Below are 13,585 nucleotides of genomic sequence, written 5' to 3' on the forward strand. Positions count from 1 at the left end.
ACTCTGGGATCTTTGCAGCCTCGGGCAGGTGGGCCTCCTCACCACCTCGGGGCCTGTGCCCCAGAGGGCAGGGACGATGCTGAGAGCTGCCTTGCCACAGCCTGGGACCTGCGCTTCTTTAGCGAATTAGACGCCCTGACCCTCAAGTGACAGCAGCCCCTTCCACTGGTGGATCTGGGCTTGGGGACAGGCTCCTGAGCTGCACTTGAACTTGAACTCCAGGAGCTGTGTGAGTGAAGGACAAGCCTAGGCTGGGCTCTATTGGCAAAGGGGCCTCAAGGTGCTTGAAGTTCCTGGGAGGAGAGGACAGCCCACCCCCACCTCCTTCCTTCTCCCCAGGCACCGTAACTTCTGCGGTTCCAGCTCTGAGGCCACCGGAGTGGTCAGCCCCGGCTCGCCCCATTTCAGGTCACAGACCACGCTGGACCCTGCTGGCGGGGCTGGCGCTTTTTTTACCCCTGGTCCCAGAGTCCCGAGGTGACCTTCAATCCACATGGATCAGTGGGCCGCCCGGAGGGGTGTAGCATGGGTTCGGTCGTCTGAGGCAATGGCCTGAGGGGTTGGCAGGGCACCCTGTGGTATCCATGCCCCATCCCCCAAGGCCACGCCCCAATTCCGAGAAGTGCCCTGTGTCCGTGTTAATAAGATGTTTATCATGAGCTGGTTGGGGGCCGGCCGCTGCCAAGCAAGCGGGTTCTAGGCTGCTGGGCGGGGTGCAGGGTCCTGCTCGCTCGAGCCTGCAGGGGGAGGCGAGGCCCCACCCCAGGGTGTGCCGGGCTGATTGGCGACAGCCCTGTGGTGGTGACGACGGGGTGGGCACCCCCATGGACAGGGAGGAGGGTGCTGAGCCCTTCTGTGCGGGCTCCCAGGGCCTCCTGGAGTTGGCACAGAGCTTCCCTAGGAAGCGGGGGGGAGGGGGGGTGGGGGTGAGGGTGGGGGGGGGTGGCGCATTCCAGCGCGGAGCGCCCTGGCTTCAGCTCCCTCCGTGTGAAATGGGGTAAAAACTGTTCTAACTCGTAGTGCCCAAGAGCCCTGTGGGGGGCCTGTCCAGGCGGCCCGCCCAGACCCTGGCCGGCCTCCCGGCCCTTGACCCTGCCGCTGGGCGTATTATAATCCAGAACCTCCGTCCTGTGACAGAGGGCCGCGTGTCCCGAGGCAGGGGTCGGAGCCCGCCGAGCCCCCACCTAGCCCAGCATTCACTGCTGGCTGCCCCCAGCATGGCGACAGAGGTCAGGGCTCGGCCTGGGGGCCTGGGATGCCAGGTGGGCCTTGGCTCGGCCGCACAACCTCGGGAACCTGGGGCAGTGGCCACAGGCCACCTGGAGCCCCGGCTGGGGGCCTGGGCCTTTCTCCCCCATCCCCAGTCGCTGTCTCTGGGGCAGTGGTGGACCCCCTTCAGAAAGCTGCCCCCTTCAGCCCTCTGCCCCTCTCATGGATGCTGGGTGCCCTGTGTGTCAGGGCCTGGGCCAGACATAGACCCTAGGAGCAGACAGGCCCACAGGTCAGAGGGCCAGACCTGCTGGCGGGTGCCCCCAGGTAGCAGCTCTACCTGGCCCACAGTGCCACTCTCTCCCCCAGAAGTGGTTTAATAAAAGGCATGAGTGTCTGTGTTCAGGGTGCTGGAGCCGGGTGCCTCCTCTGAGCCCCTAAGCCCGTTCTCTGGCCACCATGTTTACCTGTCCGCCTCCCCCTGCTGGACTGGGAACTCACGGAGGACATGGCCACAGCCTAGTGCAGTGATAAGTCCCACTGGAGCATCTAGAGCAAGGATCCCCTCGCCCCGGGCCGCCGACGGTGGTCTGCTGGGAGCCAGGCCGCACAGCAGCGGCTGAGGGGCCACCAGGGCACGAAGCCGCATCTGCCTTTGCAGCCGCTCCCCAGTGCTGGGGTCCCCGCCCCAGCTCCACCTCAGACCGTCGGGCGTTGCATTCTCACCGGAGCACCGGTCCCTGGTGCCAAGGCTGGGAGGCTTCGCAGACCTGAAGCTCGGGCGGGCAGGCGGGCAGGGCGGGCGGGGCGGGCAGGCTGGGGCAGGGCGCGCGGGGCGGGGCTCTTGGGGGTTGGCTCGCCACTCCCTGCCGCACCTGTGTCTCTGTTCTCAGCATCAGAGGCAAATGGCTCCGTCATCCTGGAAGGCCCCCGCCTCAGGGGTGGCGGAGTTTTGGGCCGGCTAATTACGGGCTGCCGTGCTGCGTGCAGCCTTGCTGGGAACTCTCAGGGTTTCCGTCATGGCCCACCCAGCGCTCGTCCCTGCTGGGGCTCCAGCTGCCGGCTCTCCGCAGTTGCCACCGTTGACCCGGGTCTCAGTGGCCAGGTGTCCATGAGGTCCTACCCTAAATGGTAGTGGGTCCTTTCTCTGCTCCTTTCTGGAGATGTGTGTTGGCGTTAAGATTGGGGTTAGCCTGTGCTCCCCTGAGCCTCCTGCCACAGGGCAGACCTGGGCTCTGGGTCCCGGGGGGGAGCCAGTCCCTCAGGTGGCTAGGCCAGGTCTGCAACCCTTAGGACAGTGGGGGCACAGGAGCCAGGGAGGCGGGTCTGGGAGCCCCCGAGTGGACAGGTGCAGAAGCACCGCCCTGTGTGGCCCGAGCATCCGAGCAGACGCACCAGGAAACCTGGCGCGCCTCCTGCCTCCTGCGGAGGGTCCCGCCCTCCCCCCAGCCGCTTCCTCTCCTGTTTGGGGCCAGAGGGGCTGGTGCTGACCCCCTTGTCCCCTGACAGTGCTGGGGGCCTGGGCCTGGCAGGAAGGTCGGTGGACAGCTGGGTGGGTCCTGTCCCTCAGGACAGGATGGGAGTTGGCTTCCCCTCACCATCACCATCTGGCCTGAAACCGCTCGGAATGCCCGGTGGCCGTCTGGTGCTGGGCATGGTGCGTGCTGGTGACCCTGGCCGCGAGCTGGAGGCAGCAGAGGGCCTCAGCCCCCGCAAGCTGGCGTCAGGCCGCCAAGGCCTCCCTGCTGACCGGCTCCTGCCAGCCCATGGCGCTTCAGCGGGGAGCGCTGGCCGCCGCTGCCTGGCTCCCGTGGCCCTGGTGTCCACTTAACACAAAGTTGAGCGCGGCATGGCGCCCGTGTGAGTCCCCCGACCCAGCCCGGGGTCCTGGGCGCCCTGCCTCGTGAGCTTTGCCACTTGGGGCGGGGGCCCTGTGAGCTCTGTCTTCCCATTTTCTTGAGGATGTGACCAGGAGGCTGAAGTGCTGTGTCTGCTGGTGGCTCTGCTCTCTCTGGGGGTAGGAAGTCACTGGGGAAGGAAGAGGGTTGAGAAACAGGGCTCCCCGCCCCCCGGGGAGGATCTGGGAGGACCAGCCCCGAGCCGGGGTTCCTGCCAGCCGGGCGCCGAGGGGGCAGCTGGCTCAGGGCTGGAGTCCTGGTGGCTGGAGGGGACGGTTCCCTCTGGGCTGCTCCGGCCCAAGCCTGTGACCTCCACATCCATGCACCCACCCACCCGCTTGCAGGCCTGGGCCCCTTCCAGTGGGCCACTCCCAGGAATGGTGCAGGAGGAGGTGTGTGGGACCAGGAAGTGGCCAGGCCGAGGGTCCGGCAGTGTGTCGGCCTAGAGGCTCCGAGGGAGGGCCCGGGAGGGCAGGGGTCGGGCCTGGGGCAAGGGGCGAGTTTGTTTTCCAAGCTCTGGGTGGGCCCCGTGGGAGGGCTGGGCCTGCGTGGGGGCGGGGTCCACTGACCAGGGTGGTGTCCGTGACCTCTGCGGAGGGGCGGTGAGGGCCAGGGTCGCAGAGCTGGAGAGACGGAGTGCGGCCTGGCATGCCCACTGTCCCCCGGCCCCTGTCTTCTTTGCTGGCTTTTTTGGGCCAATAGTGCTGTGACCCCGTGGCTGTCTCCCTGGGGAGGGGTGGTGGCCCTGTAGCACCCACTGAGCCGTGCCTGCCTCCCCACCCAGCGCAGCCTGACCCGGCCCCGTGGCAGGCCCCTGGCCAGGGCGAGTCCTCAGGGGCCGACTCTCGGAACTTGGTTCCCAGCTCGGCCTCCCGAAGCCACTCAGCCTGTGGGGGCCTCGGTTACTCCACCGATGAGAACATTCGCCCTGTGCATGATGGCCCTGAGGTGGCCCCTCCGGGCTGGCGGCAGGGCTGGGGGGCGCTTCGCCCCGGGGATCCGGGGGTCTGCGGCCAGGGGTGGGGTGTGGGGCGCTGGGCAGGTGGGAGAGCCCGGGCCATGGGGCTCACGCAGGCTGAGGCTGCGGTGGCCAGAGGCCCAGCCGGGAGTCCCCGGGGACGCCTGGCACCGCATGTCCACCAGAGGCTCTCTTCTCCAGCCCGGTCCTGGGCTCCGCGACCCCTCAGACCTCCTGGGGACACCTAATGCTTCACCGCGGGACATCAGCAGGTGGCTTGGGGTGACCCGAGCTGAGGCCAAAGGTCAGGCGAGAGTTCATCGGACAGGGACAGCATGAGGAGGTCGAGGGAGGGTGTCGCGGTGTCCGACGGGGTTGAGCAGCGACCGGGAGAGGCCTTGCCCTCGAGACCGAGCGCGGTCACCTTTGAGAGTCACCTCTGCTGCGGCTGGGCCCGGGGCTGGGGCGGGGGGTGGGAGGGGGTGGTGGAGAGCAGGGGGCCTCCAGACCACTGGCCTTGGAAAGTGGGCGGCGGGCGGCGGGCAGCAGGCAGCGGGCGGCGGGCAGGCTGGCGGACGGAGACTTTCTGTGCCCGCCGCCCGCTTCCTCCTGTCTGGAGCCGGGCACAGGCCGCGGCGGGAGTGGCAGGGGAGGTGGCGGCCGGGCCCCTTTCCCGCCAGCCCAGGCCCCCTGCCAGAGGCTTTTCCACACTGGGCCGGCGAACAATGGGGCAGTGTGAGGGTGCCTGGGAACAGCCAGGCCGCCAGGGCCCCTGTGGGCCCATGCTGAGCGGCGAGGACGGGGCAGTGGCCATGAGTCATCCGGTCCAGCACCCGGCCAGGTTCCCAGACGGAGCAGGAGCGCCCCGCTCTGCTACCCACCCCGCCAGCGGCCTGCTCCGCCCTCCCACGTCCGGCCTGCTGTCCGCCTCGTCCTGGTCCTCTCTCGTGCTCCCTCCTGCTGGGCCTGTCTCTGTCCCCCTGACCCCGTGAGCCAGAGGCCCAGGCCTGGGAGCGGCCTGCTCCCCAGGGCCCTGCCTGCCGCGGCCCCGGGGTGCCGCTCCCCAGGCCTGCGGGTGACCCGAGTCAGGTAGCCAGTGAGAGGACGAGACGCGGCCCGGATGTGCCCCCTCCTGAGGCCAACCTAGACTTTACTCAGGAATCAAACGTGGCCCAGAGTAAAAGACAGTGCGATCAAAAACCTCTGTAAAAATTAATCGACAGTGTCAAAGAAGGAAAATGCTGGAAAATAGCTCACCGATGTCAGTGTTAGGGACAAAAGGGTAAATGGAGTAAACCTGGGGACAGACCTACCCCGAGAACGCTGGCGCCAGTGGACGGACGGGACGGGTCGCCGCCGGGCGGACGGCGGCCTGAGGGCTCGCGGCCTAGGTGGGTGGGCAGGAGCCAGAGCCCTCGACAGATGATGCACCTGGTCCCTGGGTGCTCAGACCCCTGGCCAGGGGAGCCCAGCAGGCGCAGTACGCACTGGCCCTGGAGGCCCCGACCCACTGAGGTGCTGTGTGCCGTGCGGGGGCCACCCTGGCACCGGAGCCAGGAGAGGGACAGCAGTGGAACAGAGGGCCGAGCCGCCGAGGCCGCCGCTGCCTCAGGGGTCGCGGCTGGTGTCCCCGGTGGCCCCCACGGGGTGCCCGGCGAGCGGCTGCCGGTGCGGAGGGCGCGCACAGCGGACAGCAGGTGTCCGCGCAGCGTGCCCGTCGTGGCTGACCTCTGGCCTCTGCCCTTGGCTCCCGGAGGACAGGGGGCTGGGCTTCTCTGGGCGCCTCGTCCACCCCCACCCCACCTGCACGAGCTTCACGGCCTCAGTATCCCCATCACGTTCCCGCATCACCTGCTGGGCTGAGCGGGGCACCCTCCGCTCCCGGGGGCCCTGGGACCCAGCGCTGGGCCAGGCGCCCTGTGAGCTGCTTCCTCTGGTCCTCGGGGTGCCATCACCAACAAGCCCATGTGGGCGACGAGGAAGCGAGGCTCACGGAGTGCAGTGACTTGTGGCAGGTCCCCATGCCAGGAAGGGGAGCCGGGGCTGGAGCCCAGGCCTGGGAGCTCCGCCCAGGTCGCCAGCCGGGGGCAGGTCCGAGCCCCTCCATGCCCAGCGGGGTGCGCGGCCCCCACCAGATGCGGGAGTGGCCCCGCCTCTGCCCCTCCTGCCCTGACCCCAGGCCCTTTGCACAAGCCGCTCCTGATCCGGGACACTCCCCGCACGCTCTCCCTGCCTGGCCACTTCACGTGGAAGATTCTTCCCCGAACGCTGGCTGGTGTGTCACCACGTCTGGCCAGAACGGTCGTCACGAGGACATGAGTCAGAGTGGCTCTCTCCTCAGCGGTCGGGGAGCCCCAGATGGAGGGGGAGGCTGGCTGGGGTTCCGGGGTGAAGGGTGTGGTGTCGGCCGGCAGGTGGCAGCGCCCCGACCGCCTCCGGCACGAGTGTCTGGGAGCTGGGGTAACGCAGCTCGCAGCTCCAGCTCGGCGCTCCGCATGCGCATGCGGGACAGAGGGGCCCCCCAGCTGCCAACCCGCCTCGCCCCGCCCCATCACGCCCCGCCGCGCCAGGCCCCGCCCCGCGGTGGGCAGCGTGCCGTCCTCTGGCCGCAGCATCGTCAGCTGCCCAGTGGGCAGGCTCTTCTTCGCGTCGGGGACACTGTTCTCCGAACGTCCATCCTGCCTGCTCCTTCGCTGCATCTGAGCCTCTGTCCACACGGCCTGGCACTCCTCACAGTGCCGAGCCCAGCAGCCCCGGGGCAGCCTGTGTTCGTGATGGGGAAACTGAGGCCCGGTTCTGCGTCTTTGCCAGAGCTTGTTCCGGGGTGAGCACCAGACCACCCAGCCCTGCCCTGAGCAGCGGCGAGTGAGCTTGGGGTGGGGCCCGGGGCCCGCAGAGTCGCCTGACCCGACTCCCGTGGGCTCTGGGGTTAAGGTCAAGACAGCGGCAAGCTCCGGGTGCAGGAGGACGGGCCGGCCCGTGTGCCCACTTAGTGCGGCCGGCCCGTGTGCCCACTTAGTGCGGCCGGCCCATGTGCCCTTCCCTGCAGAGCCGGAGCCGTCCTCCAGCTGCCCGGGTGGGCGGACGCCGTGTCCTTCCCATGGGTAGGCCCTGGGGCACCTCTGCCTCGGCCCCTCCGCGGAGGCTTGGTAAGAAATGGGTGAGGTGGCCCCGAGCCCTGGGTCATGGGGCCAGTGCTGGCTGGGTGGCCAGGGCTGTGGCCCGCTCAGCCTCGCCTTCCTGGTCCGGAGAGCAAAGGGTCACCTTCGGGCAGCTGGGGACCGAGGGGGCTACACAGTAGCACTGCGGAGGCGTTCTGGGGTGGCCTTGCTGCCCCTGCCCCAGCCCGCGGCTCAGTCCTCCTGTCACCGGAGGTGGCCGTGGGCAGGAAAGTGCCCCCAGCCTTGATCGGCCTGCCTTGGCATCCGCGGGCGGGGCTGCTGGCAGCCTGCGCTCCGGAGGGGCCCGGCCCCGGCCGGGGAGGCAGGCCAGGCGCTCCGTGAGCCTGTGCTGGGGGCGCCAGAGCGGCTTCGCGGCCCACGGGCCGAGCACAGTGGCGGCTGGGAAGGGGAGGCAGGGCGGCTGGCTTTGGCGAAGTCTTGCTCTCCGGGGGTTCTGGTCTGTAGCGGGGTCTGTCTGACCCATCTCAGAGGGGAGCTCGGGCCCCTTCTGGGTGTCCTGATGACGGCGCTTAGCGGCCTTCTGCTTGCCACATCCCCTGGGCTCCTGCGGGGTCAGCGCGTGGGCAGCCAGGGCGCAGCTGCCGGGGCTCTGAGGTTCGCGGTCCAGTCACCCCACCTGCTCCGTCGGTGAAGGCTGCTGGCCTCGCTCCATGAGCAAGGACGCTGAGGCTGGGGGAGGTTGGGGGCCTGGCCGAGGTCACTTGGGGGGCAGCAGAGCCGGGTGTCTGTCATTCAGCCGGAACTCCTCCCTCCGGGGGTGGGGAAGTAGGAGCCCTCGGGGGCGAGGTGAGTGGTTCAGTGCAGCAGAGACGCCCCGTGAGCTGGACCCGCGGAGTTGGGCTTGTCCAGCTAGCGGGGTGGATGCCAACCGTCCGTGCTGCGGGAGGTGCCGAGTGCACGCCGGGCACACCGCAGGGGACCGGCACGCGGGGCGGAGCCAACGTCGAGGGAGGCGCAGGCGGGCGCAGCCGGGAACGGCCAGGGGCCCCGGGAGCTGGGGGGCCTGCGCGGGAGGGCAGCGGGGCTCTGTGTGCAGATAGTGGGGTCCAGCCCCGGGGCAGTGCGGTCTGGACAGGGGGCCGAGGAGCAGAAAGCGTGGTGGTCCAGGCCGAGCCAACCGCGGGGGCAGACCTGTCTGTCAGCTCCCCTCGGTGGAAGTCCCCAGCTCGTGGGAATGCTGCTCCGAAGGCGGCCGCGGTGGGCCGGACGGGCTTCGCGGTCCCGCCCTCCCATTCCCGACGTGGCCACGACGGTGCTGTTGCTGGCAGAAACCGGTGGCCAGGTGGCCCCAGAGTGACCCTGACCACCAGCCGTGCTGGGGGGTCCTTGGGACAGCACCCCCCCGGGACCTGTCAGCCCCACTCTTCAGAGGGGGGCCGCAGGGTCGAGGGAGCCTGTGCTGCCCCTGGGGAAGCCTGCACTCTGCCTGCTGCCCTGTCCTGCCAGCCAAGGGCACGCGGCTGGGCACGCGGCTGGGCCAGCGTCTCATGGTGGCAGACGTGGGCGGTGCCCCGTGCCCCGTGCAGGGCCTGGGGCCTCAGGGTGCCCAGGCTGGCTCGGTGCAGGGCCTCGAGCCTCTTCAGGCGCGTAGGGCATCCGTGGGTGAGGCCCGGGAACATGGGTGGGCCCACACGGCAGCACTCAGGAGAGTTTCCTCAAGTCGTCAGAAGGTGGAACCTCGTCAGAGTCACGAAGAACTGAAGTGTGAATCCTGAGCCGCCTCTGCTGGCCTGTGGTTTGAGGCAGGCGCGACACTGGTGGCCTGCATGTCCCCCAGGCCCAGCGCTCCTCACCGCGGTGCTCCACCAACCTCGTCTCCTTGGGCAGGGACCCCGCCGGCCTGGGGCCCCGGCCAGCACGCCTCCCTCCCGACACGGCTGCCGCCTCCGGGGAGCCCGGCTCTGTCCAGGCTCCGCTGGGTGGGCCCTGCTGGCGCGGCCTGACTCCCAGGGCCGGCCCTGCGCTGACTGTGAGTGAGGGTGCCGCCTGGGGTGTCGTGTGCTGAGGCAGAGACGGTGGCCTGCGGGAGGAAGCCCTCGGAGCGCTGGGGGGCTGGTGGGGCGTCGGGGACGAGTCCTCTGTGGGGACTGAGCTCGAGCTCCGGGAGGCCCAGAGCAGAAGCCCCTCCCGAGGTCAGCCGTCACCCGCAGAACCCCAGGCCCTTTCCTGCACGCCCTCTAACTCGTTCTGGCCTTGGACAGCGCGCGGCCGGGCTGCCTTGGGCTTCCTCCCGGGCAGCCAGAGAGGCCCCCGGGCGCCTTCTAGAGCCCGGCACACCTCCACCTTCTGGGGACGGGGACGCTGGCCGGCTCCAGCGCAGAGGTCCTGGGGCACGGCGGGGCCTTGGCCGCGGGCATGCCGGCCATCGGTGCCAGCGGAGGATCGGGCAGGCTGTACGTCACAGGTCTTCACCCTGGCTCTGAGCGACGGTCCGGGCGCGTGCTGGTCACAGGCTCGCGGGGGGGTTGGCTGTGCGTGCGGACAGGACACTGACCCCGCTTGTCCATCCCCTGGTCTGTCTCCCAGGCAGCGCCCAGGGCCCGTGGGGAGAGCTGGGGACACACAGCTGGTGAAGCTGGTGGCGGGGCTGTGCCACTGACTTGCAGATTTCAGGGCAGGGGTGAGGTTCTAGATGGTTCTGTTCTTAAAACACAAGAGGGTGTTTGTTGGAGCAGATGGTATGTTCTGGGGCAGGCACATGGTCCTGGAGGGTGTCAGGGCCCAGAGCGGGGAGCAGGGGCCAGATCCCCACTCGGAGCCAGGCCGCCAGCGTGCCCCGACTCCCCGGGCACAGGGTCCCGACTGAGCAGAGGAAGGGATGGCCGGGGCACGAGCAGACACGCAGGAGTCGGGGTGAGGGCCTGCGGCGGCGTCTGACCCCATCCTGCGCGAGGCGGGAGGTGGAGAGCCGGGCCTGAGCGAGGCCGTGGACATCTGGGGAGGCCAGTTCAGCTTTGCCCCGTGCAGCTGGGTGCCTGCTGGGTGCTGCCCACGGGGCCGGCCCCTTTCTGCACGGCAGGCCCAGGGCTGGAGACGGATGTCGGCGGAAGCCTGCGCTCTGGGCCAGGACTTTGGCGCACCCCGTCTGTGTGTGTGTCGTTTCCCACGGCGGCCGCGCTTCCCAGGGGCACAGTCTCAGGCCCCACGCCTCCGTTTCTTGGCCGCGGCACAGCCAGTGTCGGCCTCTCTGGAGCACAGTGTCCTCGCGGGCAGCGCCGTGGTGGGCGGTCGCCTCGCTCCTGAGTGGGCTGCAGACCCCGGGAGCCCACGGTGAAAGCTTCCTTCCCTGTTTTTCAGGCTAACCCTTTGCCCCCTGCCTGGCCCTGCCATCTGGCTTCCAGCCACCCTGGTAAGTGTCTGCATCCCGCGCGGCGGGGCGGCCCCTCGGCACTTTCAGGCACCGGCCCTGGGGAGCAGATACCAGAGCGGCCCGGCTCAGGGGCCCCAGCCGCACCCCAGCCACCACTGTCTGTCAGTTCACGGCTAGCTTTCTGCCGAAGGCACGGTCTGCCCTCGGCCACCTGAGGACATGAAGGCCGGCACAGCCGGCTGGTCCCGGGTGGCCGAGCCCACCCAGAGGGCCACTCAGACACAAAAGCCTAAGCGCCTCACCTTCCGGGATGTCTGTGGCCCCGAGATGGCCCCCGGCCTGGGGGCTGCCGTCCTGCAGTGCCCCGGCACGCAGGGATGTGGCCAGCCGGGTGCCCGAGCAGACCCGGTGGACGAGACCAGTCCTTCGCCACTCCCAGGGACCCTGTGGCTGTCACCGAAGAGGTAGCCCCAGGACACTCTCCTTTGGCTGATGCTGCCTGGGATGGATGTGACCTTGAGACCCAAGGGTGGGGAGCGGCAGGGGGTGTGCGGTCTCAGCACCGAAGGGCCAGGGCTTGAGGCCCTGCTCCCCAGCTTCCTGACTGGGTCTGGGAAGGGGAGGGAGCCGGGCGTGGCGGGCCAGAGCAGGCCTGGGTGTCCGCAGCCTGGGCGGTGCGGGGCCCAGGAGTGACGGGAGCCGTCTCCGGTCTTCGGCGCCCAGGTCATGAGCGCTTTCTAGGAAGCCCGTGTTCGCAGAGGCCGCGTCTGACGTGGGAGGACTGGAGGGGGGGTGATGGGGAAAGGCCTGGGCCCGGGCTCGGAGCCTGTGTCTTGGTCCCTTGGTGTCAAAAGGCAGAGAGGTGACTATGGTGTCAAAAGGCAGAGAGGTGAGCACCTGAAAGGTTCCTGGTGCAAGAGGCGTGGCCCCTCCGTGTGCCCCCAAGGGCGGAGCTGGCAGTAGTGTTTGTGCTGCTGGAGGGAGCATTGTGGGGGGCTGTGAGCTCCCCGTGGGGTGGGAGCACCGGCTTCTCCATAGGCGGAGGTTGGGCCTAACGCCCTGACCCTGAGGGGTGTCAGTGGTTTGCTAGGGAGAAGCCAAGTATGCAGAGGTGGCCAGGGAGGGACCTGCGGGAGGCATCTTCCCACGGGACACAGCTGGGCTCTCCCAGGGGCCTGGAGAGCTTCGGTCCCTGACCACGGAGGGGCCGGAAGCAGGAGCGGCTAAAGCCCAGCAGGCCACACAGCGCCAGTGGGCGAAGCTGGGGACTCACGGGTGACAGGCAGGAAGTGTCGGCTTCTGGGGCTGCCCAGGCTCTGGCAACAGGAAGTCCCGGGGGAGAGGAAGCCCTGGTGGCCTCAGGCTCCAGATGCAGCAGGCGGCTGCCGGCAGCAGGGCCGCGCTTTGGGCTGCGTAGGGGCGGCCTGTGGGATGCGGTCCGCGGCCCTGACCCATGGTCCCTGAGCCCCATGGCTGCCCTGAGCCCCAGGACGCCTGTCTCCGACCCGTCACCAGGCAGCAGAGCTATGTGCTGGGTTTGTGCCGTCAGGTCAGTGGGGTTCTCCGGGCCGGGCCTGGTGCCTGCACAGCCACCTGCGAGGCCCTCCGCGGGATCTGGGGCCCTCGGTGGGGTCACAGCGGGCGCTCACGGGTCGCCGGGCGCTCAGCCTGCAGCTGGCGGGGGGCGGGGGGCTGGGGCCTGCCTCCTGGGGCGAGGGCCCAGGTCGGAGGGAGCCACCCACCATACGCTCTGACGGGGTGGCCTCGGCGTGTGGGGCCCAGACGTGTGCGCACACATCGCGTGTGCACGTGTGACTGCGTGAGTGTGTGTGTGCGTGAACATAAATGTGCGCGGGTGAGCGGGTATGCTGTGGGGCAGCAGAGCTGTGGGACCTCTCGGCTGCCTGCCCGGGGAGCGCGGCGCGGGGGGCCTGGCACGGAGTGAGGAGCTGCGGGGTGTCGGGACCCGCCGGCAGCCGGCCTCGGCCTGCGAAGCCCGGTCGGTGGCCCCCCCTCTGGCCCGGCGGGTCACTGGCCTTCGCAGATTTTTGGTTTTGATTCTTTCATAGAAAAAGGTTCTGGGAAGAGGAAGGGAGAGGGAAACCGAAAGGGGGGCATGTGCGAGCTGGGGCCCCCCCCCGCCCCCCCCACCGCTGCTGCCCCGTGGCCACCTCGCGCCCTCCGAGCGCCAGACCAGGGCGGCGGCTGCGCCTGGCGGGGGCGCGCACGCCCCCCAACTGGCTGCGTGACTCGGGGTGAGCCACTGAGCTTCTCCAGCCCTCGGTGTCTTCGTCGGTGAGGTGGAGGTGACGCCGGTTCTCACCTCGGAGGGTGTCGGGACGATGACACGACGTGTCCCCGAGGAGCACAGAGCTGGCCCGCGCGGAGTGCCCAGTGCACTCGGTGTGCGTGCCGAGCCTCTCCCGGCCTCAGCGACCCAGCCTGCGAGGTGGGAGTCGCGCCCCGAGCTGGTGTGACTTCGGGTCAGGGGGAGCTTGGTGTGTGGCCGGTGTGGGCCGGGGTGGTGGCGATTCTGACCTGTGTCCACGCTGCCCGCCCAGGGCACGGGGGCCCCCCATGAAGGGTCCTGTGAGCCGCTGGAGCCTGTGTGTGTGTGCACGTGAGCGAGTGAACGAGCGTGTACATGTGTGTGAGTGGGTGTGCACGTGTGAACAAGTAGGCGGTGTGCGTGGGTGCACGTATGGGTATGCACGGGTGTGAGTGTGTATGGGTGAGTGAGTGTATGTGAGTATGGGTGTGTATGCGCGCGTGCTTTGGTATGAGTGTGAGTGTGTAAGGCATGCATGAGTACAGTGAGTGTGTGGGTAACTACGTTGGGGGGCCTGGCCTATCCCAGCCCCACTGCACCCCGTGACTTCCGCAGACGAGCCGGCCTGGTCGCCGCTAACGGGAACCCCTGACACTGTGGTCACACCAGGCACCAGCTCCCTCGCCACAGCCGGGCCGCGTCTGCAGGCGTCGGGGAGGAGAGCCCGCAGGGGCCCAGCCCTCCAGGCCCACACCTGCG

At 69.2% G+C, this 13,585-nt stretch overlaps 1 protein-coding gene across 5 annotated transcripts in view; it reads left to right on the forward strand.

Annotated features, from left to right (window-relative positions):
• SH3BP2 (SH3 domain binding protein 2) overlaps window positions 1-13,585 on the forward strand; it is a 30,969-nt gene that overhangs the window by 2,566 nt on the left and 14,818 nt on the right. The window contains exons 1-2 of one of the 5 annotated variants that reach the window (XM_016159305.2): window positions 2,080-3,499; window positions 10,545-10,596. The exons of 1 other annotated variant lie outside the window; for it this stretch is intronic. Coding sequence is in view for 1 of the 4 variants with exons in the window: in XM_016159302.2 (XP_016014788.2) it covers window positions 12,027-12,106 (80 nt within the window). In the remaining 3 variants the exon portion in view is untranslated. Of the gene's footprint in view, window positions 1-2,079; window positions 3,500-9,340; window positions 10,597-10,628; window positions 12,107-13,585 lie in introns of those variants that run through there. 3 more of the 5 variants (XM_016159304.2, XM_036227415.1, XM_016159302.2) reach the window with 3 other exon arrangements.

The sequence above is a fragment of the Rousettus aegyptiacus genome, unplaced genomic scaffold (genome assembly GCF_014176215.1).
Source record: "Rousettus aegyptiacus isolate mRouAeg1 unplaced genomic scaffold, mRouAeg1.p scaffold_m13_p_10, whole genome shotgun sequence".
Taxonomy (NCBI): domain Eukaryota; kingdom Metazoa; phylum Chordata; class Mammalia; order Chiroptera; family Pteropodidae; genus Rousettus; species Rousettus aegyptiacus.